The sequence below is a fragment of the Podarcis gaigeae genome, assembly GCF_964106915.1.
Source record: "Podarcis gaigeae genome assembly, chromosome: 1".
Lineage (NCBI taxonomy): Eukaryota > Metazoa > Chordata > Lepidosauria > Squamata > Lacertidae > Podarcis > Podarcis gaigeae.
In genome coordinates, this window is record NC_139678.1 from 50482244 (window position 1) to 50499955 (window position 17712).

Sequence of the window (17712 nt, forward strand, 5' to 3'; positions counted from 1 at the left end):
ACATTATTTACCTGATGAAGTTGACTCTATCAGCTCTGAGAAAGGCATTTATGTTAAAATACTACTATACACATAAACTTGCATATGTCTTGGAATGATCTTACAGAGTTGGGTGTGCTTCAGAATATATTAAAAGCCCTTTAGGGAACTGAATGAGAGTCTGATTAACTATGTTCCTTACTACAGCTACATCTATATAATTCTGAAGGAAGATTCCTGTTGCTTTTGTGTCTGCCAAAAGAGGAACAGCAAATTACTTAATGATATATTTTCTCATTTCATTGTAATTTCTATAGCCCTTTTCTGGTGGCATTGATAGTGTATTGACAGTTAAAATTGAGGTTTGTGTGTATTTTGCAAATGTAACTATGACCAGTGACTGTTAATTTTACTTTCCCCCCTCCTACCTAGGAATTACTGATTTACAAGAAACTAAAGCACCATGGGGGATGATAGTGAATGGATGAAATTACCCATTGATCAGAAATGTGAACACAAGGTAAGAAGATTGTCTTAAACTGTAACACAAGTTAAGACAAGATTGAGTATTTGTGTATGTTAGCTGCCAAACTTGTTAATGGATAACTTCAAAATGACTTGTGTATACACTAATCTTTTGGGCGGAGTATAAATTATTATTATTATTATTATTATTAATTATTTGGTCTTTTTGTATAATTATTTGAAATGTTTGATGTTCTTCTGCATGTCTTCTCAAATGAGACCAGTTTGCTCACTGACTTGCATAGCATGTGACTTTGCTTCCAGCCATAACGGAAGACCAGTTTTACGAATACTCTCAAAATCAGTTATAGAGGCTATAGAAAAATAGCTACTTTGTTTGATTTTTGTCTTATGGGGACACTGATAAATATTTAACAGAGCAAAATGGAAATGGCTGGTAGTAAATATGTCCGTTATGTGAGAAGATGTAGGAAAAATTCAGGTGCTAGTTCTCACATGCTGCTTTTATTGTTCTAATAAAGGGGGGGGGGCTATTCTTTTAGAGAGTTAATAACTTGTTCAAGTTAAGCAGAAATCTTCCTGATATCTTTCTATTCTCATCCTAGTTGTGGAAGGCTAGGTTAAATGGCTATGAAGAAGCCTTGAAGCTGTTTGAGAAGATAGATGATGAGAAGAGCCCTGAATGGTCCAAGTATCTTGGACTTGTAAAGAAATTTGTGACTGACTCTAATGCAGTTGCTCAACTGAAAGGATTGGAAGCAGCCCTTGCCTATGTTGAAAATGCCCATGTAGCAGGAAAGTAAGTTACTTGGTGTTTGCCTTCACTCCACATTTTCTTTGAAGGAACTCTTGCCTTGTTGCAGATAATTCACCAGAGGAAGCATTAATTAAGTGACTCTGACTTTTCTTGAGACTCTAGAAATGCTCCTATGAAAACCTCATTTTTTACCTATTCTCCTTGTAATCTCCCTATTGTAAGATTTTGTTGCTCTTTCATAATTGACCCAAAATTTCATTCCTTTGTAATAAATGCATGTGTTCAGATTTGTATCTTACACACCTTTTAACAATAGTGTTACTTTTCGGTAAACTTTGAAAAGCAGAAAAAAAAGTTTCAATCATAGACAAAGATTTGCAATTAAAAGGGGTACAAAATCCAGTTGCAGTTTTTAAGCGAGCATCACATTGCTGCTGCCTTACATCAAGTGGTTTATGGGTAGCCTTAGAGCTGCTGGTCAAGCAGAGAAAAATTAAGTGATGCATATACATGTCTGTAAACCAACATTTGACATGTACTCTTGAATTACAAGGGAACCTTATATTTCAGGGTGATCTATTCGCCTATTGCTTAGGGTTGGAATGAGTCATTAAAGGACACTTCAGATACACTTTGCATGAAAATTGACTGTGATCAGACTAAATGTTTAAATGGCTGCCCTAGGTCATTTAACAAGATATGTAAGAGTCCAGCATTAGACAAAAGAACATGGATGGAGATTAGTGCTGTGATTTGTTTGGAGTAGAGTGCATTCCTGTACATACAACAAACAAAACTTAATTCCCCCAGGGAGCAGAATGGTTAATGTTTATGTGACCTAAAAGTGTTGCCTTCTTTTTCTTTTTTTAAAGAACAACAGGAGAAGTGGTGTCTGGAGTTGTAAATAAAGTGTTTAATCAGCCTAAAGCTAGAGCCAAGGAGCTTGGCACAGACATATGTCTTATGTTTATTGAAATCGAGAAAGGGGAGATAGTACAAGAAGAGCTTCTGAAAGGCTTGGACAACAAGAATCCCAAGATCATAGTTGCGTGTATAGAAACACTGAGGAAAGCACTAAGGTAAGTTAATCTGAAGAAGCTGTCATTCCAGCCATGTGAGGAGAGGGGTGTTTGTGGTGATTAATAGAATTTGGTATTGGTATCTGAGAGTGCACTGAAGCAATTATAACAGTCTACTAGAACATAGCAATACACTGAATTGTATGACTCTTGATGAACTCTCTTGGCTTACTGCGCTGCCAAGGAGAACAGATGGTTTCCTTAAAAACATTCCTGCTGGTAGCATAGTTGTTCAACAATTGCTGCTTTCAGATTAATAAAATAATTGTCAAAGACAAAGCAAAAATATTTGTCCAGGATCAAAGAAGCCATGAGAGTGTCACATGCCCATAATGGCTTTTAACTTTAATACTAGCTCATATAGCATGCCAGTTCACTTTTTTTAAAAAAAAATATGGTGGTTTCAAAAGTAGTTTGTGACTTTAAAAATGGGTAGCTCCCAATCAATCATGTTGTGAATAACTATTCTAATTCCTCTCTGACTTCTTTGGTTATGTTTTGTCTATTAAATAATTGCAAGTCTAATCACAAATACTCAATTTTCAAATTTCTATCTTCAGTACTGTTCAGTCTTGCACCATTCATATGTTCAGATACTGAGATTGTTAATAAGCCGTTGATTATAATCCAGGTATTTGAATTATTGTATATATACTTCATAGTTATAAGCAGGAGTATTGTAGCTGCTGCTAAATTAATCATTGCATGAGCAGAACTTCACTCACATGACATTGATTCAACCCATTGCCCATGTTTGATTGACTCAAAAGTAGGCAAACATGAAATTCCATAAGAGGGGAATGCAGGGAAACCAGTTTAAGTAACTATGTGCATTTAAGGCTGCAATCCTAAATACAGTTAGGATTTAATTTGTGTGAGAAATTCTTGCAAGTGCATCTAGCATTGTGTTGTGCATCATATTCAAAGACTCACACACTTTTCAAATTAAATGTTAAGAGAAGGTTTTACATATTGCTAGTTTAGTATGAGTAATCTCAGGTTAACAGTGATTGAAATTGTTGCCAGTATAGTACAGATCTGCCAGATGAAAGAGCTAGTATACATAGTTTTCCTTTTATAATAACTTAAATAAGCCATGTTCTAATGTCACAGTAAATCATAAACCATTAAAAAGTGGCATTCTAGTGTATGCTGTTGAATCACTGCTATTCTTCTCTTCCCTTTGTCAAATTTGGGAACAGCAAACCGTGAACCTTGGGCTAAGTGTAACATGAAAACCAGCCCTCATTGTTAGTTTTCTCCAGACAAACCAGTACTTGTTCTTGGCTTACCAAACACAGTTTGTTTGGAAGGAACAATGAGTGCTGTTTTGCACATTACGTTAAGCCAGTGGTTGTGGTTTGTTGCTCCTGGCTCAGTGAAGAGATTCAGTCAAGTTCACAGCTCATTCACAGGAAACCATGGCAGTGGCTTACCATGACGTGCAAGCAGGACCTAAGAATAACCGAGTCAATGTGCATTGTTTGTTTGTTTGTTTGTTTATTTATTTATTTGTCTTGCATTTCAGTGAATTTGGTTCAAAAATAATCTCACTGAAGCCAATAATCAAAGTGTTGCCAAAACTCTTTGAGTCTCGAGAGAAGGCTGTTCGAGATGAAGCCAAACTTCTCGCTGTTGAGATCTATCGGTGGATAAGGGATGCTCTCAGGCCTCCATTACAGAATATAAACTCTGTTCAGGTAAGCTTGGCAAGTACTGTTTTCTAGCATTCTTAGTGTAAGAAGCCGCCCACCAGTAGAGCAGGGTATATTTTTGTTACATCCTTTGACTTGAGCAAAAGGGAGGAAATGAGTAAATCTTTAACCTAAGCATGAGGGAGGGCTGGGGTTTACCCAGAACTCATGCGGAGTCTTCCCAAACAAGATGCTACTTCACGTAGAGGCTTAATGTGACCAGGTCACCATGTCCCTTTCTTTAGCTTTAAGCTTCAAAAGGTAGAGTATCTCCCAGACCATGTTCTAAGTATGAAGTGGCTAAGTAAAAGCAAGAGAGCAGACATATTTGAACCCCAGTGATGTATCTGTGTTTTCATTGGGCTTTCCCCCCTTTAAGTAGAGGAGCAATTCATAAATAAGAGCACTATTATCCAGTAAGCAAAGGAGATACTTAGAAGTAGGGTCTTGGTTTTAGGGAAAGTAAAACTGTAAATATTGTTGTACCAGGGGCTACCAACCCCATACCCCCACACTTGGCCACTCCCCTCTCCTCTTTACATCTTGCCCATCTCTTTGTCAAGCCCCACACAGGACACTCACATCTCCCTTCACCTCACAGCTTTCCCCAACTCTCACTCCCTTTTAACAAACCACTCTCTGAAACTCCTCTCACCCTTCTTTAAATAGCTGTTGCTTAAACTTGCCTGCTTGCTGCTCTGTCGTTACATTGGGCTTAGGCAGCTACACAAACTTCAGCATGACAGGCTTACAAATTTATTATATAATAAGAAATACCCACCAGACCCTAGCTTGAACTGATGCTTAACTAATATTTTCCATGAGAAATCTCAGATGTAATATTTTGCTGCATGTTTTTAGATCTGTCTCAACATTTTTATCTATTTTTAAACTGGCAGATAAATTCACACATTCAAGTGAAGTCGCAGCATTGTATAATAGATTTATCACTTTTAGCTTATGCCTGCATTGTTAGCTGCCAGACTTGATAAAATGTTGCATAACTGATGTGATAGTAATTCATATGTTCAAGTTAGCAAGTAATAACTTGAGTTGGGAATTGTGTTTGACATGGTCCAAAATTTGTCAGCTCTCAAATAATGAATGTCATTTTGTTGTCTTAAGTGAAAGTATACTGCTGTGAATCCCCTCCCCTCAAGACAGTTTTTAGAGTCCGTTGCACACTAATTAATTTCCCTGAATTTAATTTGGTGAAAAAGCAGTTAAATTGAACCTAGGTAATGAAGAGATGTTAATGATCTTCTGCTCTAGCTTTCCTGCAGTAGCTCAGGAGTATGGCAAGCTTAAGGAACAGTTTTACTTGTGACAAGGGAATGCACACATATCAGTAGGACATTTCGTGTTTTGATTCTTGCAGTTAAAAGAACTGGAAGAAGAATGGGTCAAACTACCGGTATCAGCTCCCAAGCAGTCACGGTTCCTTCGCTCCCAGCAAGAAATGAAAGCAAAGTTTGAGCAGCAACAGGCAGCTGGTGGAGATGCAGATGGAGGTAACTGTTGACTTGGGACTTCACAGTAGATAACTTTGATGACTAAGAGTCAGATGAAGGTGGTCAAAAAACATAAGCTGGCATAAAATGTTGATGCACATCAATCTCTAGGAAAAGTCATTGATTGCAGAGTTAATACTCTGCTGCATCTTATTATTTTACATATAATAAAGTAAAAATGGTGACATAATTAGCCCATCATGGACTAGTGCCATGCTGTTTTTATTGAAATTATTTGTATGTTTTAAACGTATTTAGAACATATTATAACATATGTTTTAAACATTTTTTTAAAATTCTATTAATGTTTAATCATCTTTAAGCTATATTGAGTCTTGTCAGAGAAGAATGCGGAGGATAAAATATATATAATAACAGTGTCTGGCTATATATACTAACAATTCTTTAAATAGGAGGAGATGACGGTGATGAGGCTGTTCCACAGGTGGATGCCTATGAACTTCTGGAAGCTGTTGAAATTCTCTCCAAACTTCCTAAAGATTTCTATGACAAAATTGTAAGTGATGATTCAGTTAACCATTATTCCTTCTGTAACCTTAATAATAAATACACAAATGAATAATCTTTTTCTGAACCATAGACACTAAACTATCTTCCCCATTTTCTTGCACAATTAACTGTCATGTTCTATGTATCGACAAAACAGCTTCATTTTTCAGCAGTCTTAATTAAAATGGCTTCATGTCCAGGGACATTAAAGTATTTGATGGGAACTCCTGAGCTGTCATTGAATGAAAATAATAAAAGTGCTTCATTTTATCTTGGGTTTCTACAAGTGTGTGAAGGTGCTTCTCCTGTACACAGAGATGCTGCCTCAGCACAAAAGCGCATCATGTCCAATAATGCATATATATAGACATAAATCATGTTGTATATATAAGGCTACATGTTTTTCCAGAAACAGTGCACATCTATTTGGGTCTATGTCTGCTGGTAGTAAAGGTTTCCCTCAACACACATAGAAAAATCTATACTGTCAGTGTAATAAACAAATGGCTGAAGAAGGCTCTGTCTGCAAGTGTTCTGGTTAATCTTACAGGATTAGCAACAATTTCTGAAGACTAAGGTACATATAATTTTTATGTTTTGCATTGCAGGAGGCCAAAAAATGGCAGGAGAGAAAAGAAGCTTTGGAAGCAGTGGAAGTGCTAGTTAAAAATCCCAAACTTGAAGCTGGAGACTATGCAGACTTGGTGAAAGCTCTTAAAAAGGCAAGGACCTCTCTAATACCCAAATAGTCCTTTCCAAGCCAAATATGTGGCATCACTATTACTGTATTTAAAAACAGGTTTGATAATTCATTGGTTAACACAGAGTGTGATTATAAAGTTCATTCATGGGATTGATTTGATCTTGTGACAGTGTTTGAATTGCTGGAATGGGAATAGAAATCTGACATTCAAAATGTCGGAGTGCAATTTATATAAGTGGAATAAGGGGTTGGGTGGGGAAATGCAGTGTCTAGTATGGTTCTCCTGAGTTTGCAGAGGTACACTGCTGCTGCTTGTTTAGACATCCCGTCCAAATAATCTGAGATCTCAGACTATTGGATTGTAATGTTCCTCTTCCCCCACAGGTTGTTGGAAAGGATACCAATGTAATGTTGGTTGCTTTGGCTGCCAAATGCCTTGCTGGACTGGCTACTGGTCTCAGGAAGAAATTTGGACAGTATGCAGGTCATGTAAGTATGCAGAATACAACTATTATCTGCAGAATAGAATATCTGAGGTGAGCACTGGGCTGTTACTGGCTCCTGCTGCTTGAATATGAAACTCTTCTGTTAAACTTCTAACAAAGCGTGATGAAAAAGAGCATCTACAGGAAGGCTTCCCCACCTCGCTTTCCCCCCTTCCTTTTTAAAAGGAAAAATAAGAGCACTTCTTAATATTTAACCTTATTTTAAAGGGCTATCTTGAATAGGCTACTCGCACAGTGTTCCTTGAAGTAGTACAAGTTTTTGTGTTTGTTTTTCTGTGTATGGGGCAAACAGGAGTTTCCTTATTGTGCACTCTCTTAGAGCACAGTGGGAAATCAAACATTAATTTCAACTTCTTAATACCTTGGTAACAATTTTTATAGGTTGTCCCAACTATCTTAGAGAAGTTCAAGGAGAAAAAGCCTCAGGTCGTACAAGCATTGCAAGAAGCCATTGATGCAATCTTCCTGACTGTAAGTGCATGGCTAGTAGTATTTTAAACAAATTTGGCAGACCATGGTTTCGCCAGAACTAATATCCTTTAACCAACCATTCTAGACCACGTTACAAAATCTAAGTGAGGATATATTGGCTGTGATGGATAACAAAAACCCAACCATCAAGCAACAGACATCCCTCTTCATCGCAAGAAGCTTTCGTCACTGCAATTCTACTGTCCTTTCTAAGAGCTTGCTGAAACCCTTCTGTGCTGCGCTTCTCAAGGTAAAAAAAAAAATAAGTTCTTAGCATTGTAGAGGTCTTTGTTTGGCTGAAAGTAGTATGTGGAACTGGAGAGTGTTTCTGTAGTGATTCTTGTGCTGGGATGCACAATAATCATGAACTGTTTCGTAGAAGAATTTTATTTCAACCAGGTAGGAGAGCAGGCAGCATGTCTTAACTCTGGAGAAGAAAGGAAATCATAGAATTGTAGAGTTGGAAGGGACACTGAGGAGAGATGAGACCGGTATGAGAGCAGTAGCTCTCCAAAGGGAGGAAAGCCAAAATAAGCCAAATAAGCTTTGTAGCCCTTAGCACAATTGCTTTTTTGTGCTTGGTTTACTATGAAAAGGGCTTACACATTGTGCATGCTTACAATAAAAATCCAGGGCTTAAGACAAATTGTAAGAATCAATGCAGTTAATAATTTCTGTCCTTTTGCTGCAATGCTTAATAATAATAATAATCAGTGGTGGAGCATCATCCATTTTTTTGGTTAGATTACTGCAATATGTTATATGTAGGGCTGCCTTTGAAGATAGTTCAGAAGCTTCAGCTGGTGCAGAATTTAGCAACCTGGTGCTCACCAAAGCAAAACAGCTTGAGCATATAACACCAATCCTGGCCTGACTGCACTTGCTATCAATTGGTTTTTGGGCCTAATTCAAAGGGCTGCTCTTGACCTATAAAGCTGTATGTGGCTCAGTACCCCAAGGACCACCTCTCGTCATATGAACCATATGTAATTTGAGGTCTGGAGGCTTGACTGGTGCCAGGCAGAACTTTTCTCTATAACCAGACCTTTGACCTTTAACTACATGCGGCCTTTTAGAAGTGGGTATGATTTTTTAATGTATCTTTCCCCCCCTTGGTTCAGTGTAGGATTGGTCCCCCCCTTTTTTTCTTTTTGTTTGTTTGTAAGTCATTTTGGGTTACCTTGGGCAAAATAAAAAAAATGAAGAAATGTAATAAATAATAATAGTGTGAACGAGAAATCTAGTTGGCAAACTCTTCAGGTCTTGTGTTTTTGCTACAGCATATTAATGATTCGGCTCCAGAAGTTAGAGATGCTGCATTTGAAGCCCTGGGTACTGCCCTGAAGGTGGCAGGTGAGAAAGCAGTGAATCCTTTCCTAACAGATGTGGACAAACTAAAACTAGACCGGGTAAGTCTCACTGTTTTGACACTGAATCATCAGGCTTTGGCAGTTTCTAAAGACTACAGCATTGGGGAAGGCCTGTACATGGGCTTTAGGCCACTGGTGGGGAACCTCCACAGTCCGTGTGCTGCATTTCGGCTTGTAACCAACTTTCATATGGCCCATGCCAAAGTCATGCTCTGGGGCCTCCACCCCTTCAATCCTGAGCCTTTCCCAGCAAGAGACAAGCAGTACATAGTGATGGGGAAGGAGCTTCTTTAGGAATGAAGGGGAAAGAGGTGGTTTGACTTAAAGGAGCTGTGCCTCCATGTCTGTGGACTTCTTGTTCCCAGTTCAGAATTTGCCTGAAGGAAGCTTTCAGGGAGGCAGTCAAATCTTTTCTTTTCCATTCTGTTGAGTTTTCCTGTTGCTAAGTGGCCCTTCATATAAAAAAGATCCTTACCTCTGAGACTCCCATTATTCACTAAGCTTCTTTGATTCCTCTATTTGCTTTAAGAGTGGCTGGGGCAAACCAGTCAAATGGGTGGGTTTCAAATAAGAGTTGTTTTTTTTTTATTATTATTATTATTATTATTATTATAATTTATTTATTTATTTATTTATTATTAAATAATAATAAAGTTATACAGATAACACCTCAAAGTAACAAAATGTGTTAGCATTCATAAGAAGCATTATAAGTGATTCTTGGGGGCCTTAATGGTTACATACTGAAGATTTATTGTAACTCCTTTGGTCTTCTGATTCTGTCCACTAGATTAAAGAGTCTGCTGAAAAAGTGGAGCTGGCTGGTGGTAGTAGAGCCAGTGGAGGAACTGATAGAAAAGAGAGCAAACCTGTTGCTGGGAAGGCTCCAGCTCTTTCAGGGGCTGCAGGGGACAAAGATACAAAAGATAATTCCAAATCTGGTGCACAGAAAAAGGCACCTGCGGCTAAGGTAAGGGAAACTTAATCAGTTTAAATTTTGAGTAGACCTGTCTTAATATAAAGAACTAATTTCATGTTCACAGTGAGAAAGTACATAAGCTGCATTGGCAAATGAACAAATAGGGAGCCAGATGTTTTTCCCAGGGGAAGGGAATGCTCTATATTGGGAGCTACAACAGATATTGGATCATATGGACATTGACTGACTGCCCTTTAATAAGTATTGATGTAAACTATTTAGGTTATTTAAGGGTAATAACTGACACTTTGAATTGTCATCAAAATAGAATTTGTTTTGGTACAAAAACGGGAAACCATAGCTATTGAATTTTGCACCAAATGAAGTATCCAAATGCATCTTTGAATACAGTCCCAAGGAAAGTTCATTACAGTATTCCAGTTGGTGCCTATCGTCACGCATACCTTAGTTGTGTTGATATGCCATCAGCCTAAAACATCACATTTCGATGGCTGAGTATATGGGAAATCCAGAAATGTGATGTAGACAGATGCTAGTCTTTTGAGAAAAGGCAGTCTGGAAAATGAGAATCCCTTTCTTTTTTTACTTCTCACTCAATTTCCTACCCTCATCCCAACAGCTGGCATGGTCATCATTTTAAAGCTTCAATCCAAGCTTTGCTTGGATTCAGAACTTGATTCAGAACTTTAACTGACTTAACCTGCTGCTTTCTTCCCTGTGTAGTCTGGTGGCCCACCCAAGAAGGGTAAACAAGCTGCAGCTGGTGGGGCAGGAAGTACTGGAACAAAAGGCAAGAAAGGATCTGAAGTAAAGGAGATATTTGAGCCAGAACTCTCGGTGGGTGCTTCATCTATGTTAAAATTCAGTGTAAAATGCTGTTTTTTTAAAAAAGTCTGTTCATATTTTTTTTCCTGTGAAGGGTCAAAGCTCAGTAGTAGAGCATCTGATTTGCATGCAGAAGGTCCTGGGTTCAGTCCCTAATGGCATCTCCCCAGATAGGACTGGGAAAAGGCTTCTGGAGAGCTGTTGTCAGTCAGTGTAGACAGCACAGAGCTGGATAGACAAAGAGGTTTGATTTGGTACAAAATAATGTTCACATTATTTGAGTCGCTGTTAGGTCTAAACAGAGTGGTATTTCCCTAGAGTAAGTTACAAAATTAGCAAGGGCAGGCAGCCTTTTTTTTTTTTTTTAAGCCAGGTATAATACTTTTGTTCTGCATCTAAAGATCAGTGGGCTTATGAACATGCTGAAGAAGAAAGGGGGAGAGAACATAAAGGGCTTAGAGAAGGCCAGAATGGGAATTGTTTGCTAAATTACATAGCAGTAGTATTCAGGATCAGTTGAAATGTTCTAGCCATTTGTGTGGACACCAGTTTTAGGACATTTTAAAAGCAGTCTTGTAGTTTATGCATCTGCCTACCATGGATGTGAAATGGCTTGGCTATTCTTGGCCCAAATAAAAGGGATGTTTTATAGCAGTCCTGCAAGGCACACACTTAAAGTTTGTGCACCATAAGTACAGTTCAGTGTAGTGTTAATTATTACACCATTTTGTACAAGTCCTCTCATGGGTATGGTTTTCTTTTTAATTTAGGTCCCTTGGCTATATAAAATATGCTGCAGCACAAGAATAAGCTACCAAAATAAGAATTTTTTCCTTTTCTCTTTCTGTTTGCAGATTGAGGTATGTGAAGAGAAGGCTTCAGCTGTCCTACCAGCTGCTTGCCTACAGCAGCTTGACAGTGGCAACTGGAAAGAAAGGCTTGCTTGCATGGAAGAATTTCAAAAGGTAATCAAGAGTGTGGTCTTTTGGAAGTTAGCCTGAATCAGAGAAGTGGTCTCTTGAGCTGTAAACACCACCTGTTCATAGTTTTTGAAGTCCACAGAAACCCTTGGGCATCATACTATGCTTCATAACCTTCTGGACTATCCCTGTCTTACTAAATGCAGAGTTTGTTCTGATGGGACATGCAAACATATTTTTCGAAGCTAGAACACTATTTCTGGGAAATTGCATTTCCCACTCTATCAAACATCCTCTTCAAATTCATTAGTTAGTCTCGTAGCTTTGCTGATGGAGAGCTGTGAATTGCTTCTTCCCCCACACCTTTGCTTAGGCTATTTCAAAAACAGTTACATTATTGTTCTGTTTTGGTGTGTTATTTCCTCTTGAGGCTGAGTATTCCTTGCTTCTGCAGTCCAGCAAGTGTTCATGAAGGGTTTAGGGGAACCAGTTTTGAATCCCCATATGATGTTGGTCCCATCATCCCTGTCTATTGGCCACATTGACTAAGGATGATGGGAGTCCCAACAATAATTATCATCTTCCTTCTCTCCCCTGCCCACCCTTGGTAATATCTTGCTATCCTATATTCTCCCCTTGATAGCTGTGGGACACACATCTCACCTGTTCATGAAACCTTTAAACCAGCCCACACTGTTAGCTTTACAAAGATGGAACCAAATTAATGGGGTTGTATGGTGAAGATTTGATACAGTCTTCATCTCAGTCAGCATATACATTGTGTGTTTCAAAGTCATTTTGACTTTCCCTTTCCTTAAGATAACAAGGGAAATGGGGGAGAATATTTAACCAAAACCTGGCTTAGAATTCAAAATCTCCAAAACAGAGAAGCTGCTTTTGATAATTTTCATGTGAAACTTTTAAAATTGAAAACTCCTCTTCCTAAAATGAAGGGAATAATAGATACATCTTTTGTTAAGATAATAGATTCTGTGGATGCTAAATGGAGGCCTGACTATAACTTGAAAAAGAGTTCCCTAATGAGTGCTGGATTGTATAACGTTTTACATTTTCTAGAATTAATTATTATCTTCTCCTACTCTTTAAGGCTGTTGAGCTGATGGATAGAACTGAAATGCCTTGCCAGGCTCTGGTAAGGATGCTGGCCAAGAAACCTGGATGGAAAGAGACCAACTTTCAGGTAAAGCAACACTGTTGTGCGATTAAAGGAGCTACTGCTAGGAAAAGCTGTAGCATTAACTACTGTAATCTTTTATAGCAACTGAAGTCCAGTAAAATTACATTGGTGTTTAGGAAAACGTTGAGAACTATTCTCTTCAGAATAGTATGCTGAATCAACCAAATCAGACCTGGGTACATACAGCCAAAGCTACGAGGCATGGGCTGAAGCTACATTCACATCCTTTATTTTTCCTATGCAGGTGATGCAGATAAAACTTCACATAGTTGCTTTGATTGCTCAGAAGGGAACCTTCTCCAAAACGTCTGCACAAATTGTGCTGGATGGTCTTGTGGATAAGATTGGTGATGTGAAATGTGGGAACAATGCAAAAGAAGCACTGACAGCAATAGCAGAAGCATGTCAACTGCCTTGGACTGCTGAACAGGTATGTGGAAGGCTAACAGTAGTATGAAACCAGTTTTTACATGTTTATTGGTCATTTATTTTAGTTAGTCTTACTGCCATATTCTTGTGGCTGCATGAGTTCTAGCTGTATTTTCAAGAGCAGTAATTTAATCAAAGCTCTCTTCATTCAGTGTTTTTTGCTCTTCAGTTTTACATTGTCCTCCTTTTGAGACTGAATTACTGGGAGCAAGTCGCTGATACCACAGGAGGGGAAAGTGTTCTTGAGCTCAGAATCCCACTTGCTGGTTTCCCACAGGCATCTGTTTGGCCACTGTGGGAAAGGAATGCCGGCCTAGATGAGCCATTGGCCTGATCCAACAGGCTCTTCCTATGTTCTTAAGATAATTACAAGTGTGTGTGGCCATGTGCCATAAACTGCCTTCCAACCTTTTTTGTCTCATGGGCAGCTTAGGTAAAACTGACAAAGGTGCCATTACAAAATGGTTGCTGCAGGAGTATGGCTAGCCTCAGAATGACTGGTTCATGGGTAGACATAGATTGCTCTGTTCATCCACCACCGTCACACTCCCTGTACACAAAACAAAAGGCTTGTGCTTGCCATGTGCAGCAGCTGATATCTGGTTAGCAACGGAACTGCCCCATGCTGCTTCCTCTGACTCCCCCAAAAAGCCTTTTTGCAAAGCATGGGCAGCAACATGCCAGATCACTAGGTTGGTGGGACAGGGTGATGCGGAGGTGGGGTCAGGTTTTTTATCACCAGAGGATAAAGCTCTGGGAAGAGGTCACTGCTTCAGATTCTTCCAGCCCACTGTCCAGCTGAGCAATGGCAGGTGGAGGAAGTAGAGATCTTGTCATTTGGCTAATTTTCTTTTTAAGGCTTTAAAAAATCCAGTCGAAGGGAGTGGAGTGCCTCTTGGGTGCTGTTTGCAATCTCTGTAAGTGCCACTGCGCCCATAGGTATCATGTCTATTTTAGAAGGTTGCATGTTCCTGATTTGTGGGGGTGGGTAAAGTCTTATCTTTTCATTCTAGGTAATGTCAATGGCCTTTTCTCAGAAGAACCCAAAGAACCAATCGGAAACCTTGAATTGGCTTTCAAATGCAATTAAAGAGTTTGGGTTTTCTGGGTAAGTTTCAAAATACTAGAATAAAGAGTTTTAATATAGAGGAGCCATTTGATTCATGGATCAAGCACTACACTCAGTTATTGTATCATTGGGCATCACCTAAAATGGGTGGAGAACCTCAGGCCTGGGAGCTGAATATGGCCCTCCCAGTTTCTCCATCTGGTCCTCTGGACTCTCCCCCTCCCACACACCCTCTCCCTAGACCACATCCTTCACCAGACTTCTGTTGGGTATATTTGTCTGCCTGAAATGTGGCTTTGCATCCCCCAAGTTATAATTCTTTGTTGTTTCCCTGGCATTTCCAGCAGTCACTAGGATATTCTTGTTGGTGTTATATACCATTAATCTGGTGTAATATCATTATTTTATAACAATTTTCTTAAATTCAGGCTTAAGGAGAACCTGTGGGATTCCCTTTAATGTTTGAAGACTCCATCATTACCCCATGGTTTATTAAGTTTCTATAGCTAAATAATTTCTGGTTGGTTCCTGTAATTCAGTTAAAGACTTACCTGGGTCGGAGAAACTACTCTAGAATTAACTACAGGCTTATCTAGAGAGATTTAAGATGGGCAATAGTAGTCAAATGATGGTCAGAAAAGACACATGGCCAATAACTTTCTCTTTCTGATTCTTGACATCTAGCCTTTGATAAGTAGTGACAGTAAGGTGAGGCAATGTAGTTGTTCCAACTTTGAAAGAAAGTTGGAACAGGAAATAGGTTGTTTTTTCCTCTCTTGCCCTACCTTCCATTCTTTAGTTGGATTGACATCTAGTCTTTCACTAAAAACTAAATACATCTGGCCTGTTTACCCACTATTTCCCCTGTCCCACGTTTCCTGTATAATGTGCAAATTCTCAGCAAGGAAGCTTCAAACCACCTGCCTCAGGAAAATGGAACTAGTTCAGTTCTCAGGATTATTAAACACATTTTCTTGTAGGCACCATTTGAATTGCAATCCCATTGTGAAAACAGACAAAGTACATTGTGTAAATAAGAGCTGAACAGAAAACTAGAGATTTAAATTCCATAGCAGTTCCTTCTTACAAATTGTTCCAAAGCAAACAAGTAGCTGTCCCGTATCTTGCTACTTTATATGCATTGTTGTGCTGCTTTCATCTAATCTGTGTGTCCCCCCCCCCTCCCCAGATTGAATGTAAAGGCTTTTATCAGCAACGTTAAGACTGCTCTTGCCGCTACAAATCCTGTGAGTAAACTTCTCTTCAAACTTAAGTTCTAAATTCAGTCTGAATGGTTGAAATTGAGCATTTCTTTTTCCTGTTTGACAGGCGGTGAGAACATCTGCAATTACCTTGTTAGGTGTCATGTATCTGTATGTGGGACCCCCTTTGAGGATGTTCTTCGAGGATGAGAAACCTGCTCTTCTTTCCCAAATAGATGCTGAGTTTGAAAAAGTAAGCTTCCGAAGTGCTGCAAATGTTCGTATTCAGCAGCTTATTGCACCAATTTAGGAGCCGTGGCTTGTGCGACTTTCAGTTAAGATACAGTGTTGTGCAAACATGTGAACCAAGATGATGTGACTGTCTAACCACTGTTGACACCCACCCCCCAAATATGCATGCTCATTTGACATTTCAGATGCAAGGACAAACAACACCTGCTCCAACTCGAGGCAATACCAGACACGTGGCTGGCAGTGGAGATGATGGGGAGGAAGGAGATGAACAAGAGGATGCAGGAAATGATGTTGTGGATCTCTTGCCAAGAACTGATATCAGGTTTGTATGGCTTTGGCATGCAGAGGACAATTTTTATAGCTACAACTTCAACATGCAAATTTATAGTTACTCATCTGTAAGCTATGTTGTAAATTTGTATTCTCTGTATGCACTGTTAAGATACTTACAGTGTATTTCATCCTGCTTAACAGAAACTATAATCTGAGGTGCTAACTCTTCCTTTTTTTAGTGATAAGATCACATCTGAATTAGTGTCTAAGATTGGTGATAAAAACTGGAAAATCCGAAAGGAGGGTCTGGATGAAGTAACAAGCATAATTAATGAAGCCAAATTCATACAGCCAAACATAGGCGAACTTGCACCTGCACTGAAGAGTCGTCTTAATGATTCCAATAAAATCCTGGTAGGTTATGTTAAATTGTAGAATTGAAAATAAAATTTTTGTAGTCTTGTCATGTTTCGGTTATGAATACCAGTTTCATTTAAATCTTTCATGGAGGATTGAAATGACAGTGTTATCTAGTATGACATTTTAATGCAATTTAATCCCTTTCCTACAATAAGGAGCTCTAGAGTTCTACAATTGCTAGTTTGTCTATTGATGTGGATGTTCTTTTGGCACAAACAGTGGAAATGGTACAGCTATAAATATACTCTGTGCACCTCAGAGAACCTGCTCTGTTGCTGTCAGAGCAGAGGAAATGCACTATACTACTGAAAGCACAACATTAGTACAATTGAGCTTTGTTAATCCCTTTGTTGCACATGCTCCAAAGCACAGCTGGGCAGATTTCATAACGCCCTGTTAATGGTGCTTCTGTTTGTCCTGAAAGTCCACTACAGATGATCATGGTTCTGTGATTTGAAACAAATGCAAATTTAAATTACAACACTACTTTGATTATAAATGCCCATAAAATATGTGTGTTTGTAGCTTTCCCTACAGTTGCACATGCCATTTTCCATGTATACACAGCTGTTTTCCAGTATGTGGACAGTAATTTAATTATTTTGTTACTTTTTCTGCTTCTTATCTATCAAAAACAACAACAATAAGTCTGTCCAAATGGGCATCTGTTTGCAACCAAGTTCCATATGCAAGAAACTGCCTAGACTGCTTGGTTTTGTACTTGCTTGGAATAGGCCTTACACTTAAATCAGTCTTTGGGGAAGCAAGAATGCGCTCACCACCCTATGATATGTTCGTTGCTAGTTTTTAAAGTGACCTGTCTTTAAGGACCCTGAATTGCATAGCTCCCTGTTATAATTGGAGAGAGGCTGACAGAGACAGCAATTAAGAAAGAATACTTGTGAGAAAGTACCTGAACTCTGTGTTTTACTGTTGTGAACACACACACACACACACACACACAGTGCGGGGGGGGGGGGGGAGCTTGAAGGCAATAAAGAGAGGGAATGCTAACCATTCCACAATGCTCGATTGAAACCAGTATCCCACAACTGATCAGAAAAATCATACAGTGGTATCTCTAGTTATGAACTTAATTCGTTCCAGAGGTCTGC

At 39.0% G+C, this 17712-nt stretch overlaps 1 protein-coding gene across 6 annotated transcripts in view; it reads left to right on the top strand.

The window, feature by feature from the left end:
- The first annotated feature begins 406 nt into the window (after positions 1 to 406).
- Positions 407 to 17712, top strand: part of CKAP5 (cytoskeleton associated protein 5) — a 42916-nt gene continuing 25610 nt past the window's right edge. For all 6 annotated transcript variants that reach the window (XM_083748670.1, XM_083748671.1, XM_083748674.1 and 3 more), the window contains exons 1-21: positions 407 to 499; positions 1071 to 1264; positions 2095 to 2301; positions 3830 to 4001; positions 5374 to 5506; positions 5920 to 6023; positions 6625 to 6738; positions 7104 to 7208; positions 7607 to 7696; positions 7782 to 7946; positions 8977 to 9105; positions 9857 to 10036; positions 10730 to 10843; positions 11686 to 11796; positions 12860 to 12952; positions 13194 to 13379; positions 14392 to 14486; positions 15637 to 15694; positions 15777 to 15902; positions 16087 to 16226; positions 16417 to 16591. In XM_083748670.1, coding sequence (XP_083604796.1) covers positions 443 to 499; positions 1071 to 1264; positions 2095 to 2301; positions 3830 to 4001; positions 5374 to 5506; positions 5920 to 6023; positions 6625 to 6738; positions 7104 to 7208; positions 7607 to 7696; positions 7782 to 7946; positions 8977 to 9105; positions 9857 to 10036; positions 10730 to 10843; positions 11686 to 11796; positions 12860 to 12952; positions 13194 to 13379; positions 14392 to 14486; positions 15637 to 15694; positions 15777 to 15902; positions 16087 to 16226; positions 16417 to 16591 — 2748 coding nt within the window. In that variant the 5' untranslated portion in view covers positions 407 to 442. The remainder of the gene's footprint in view (positions 500 to 1070; positions 1265 to 2094; positions 2302 to 3829; positions 4002 to 5373; positions 5507 to 5919; positions 6024 to 6624; positions 6739 to 7103; positions 7209 to 7606; positions 7697 to 7781; positions 7947 to 8976; positions 9106 to 9856; positions 10037 to 10729; positions 10844 to 11685; positions 11797 to 12859; positions 12953 to 13193; positions 13380 to 14391; positions 14487 to 15636; positions 15695 to 15776; positions 15903 to 16086; positions 16227 to 16416; positions 16592 to 17712) is intronic.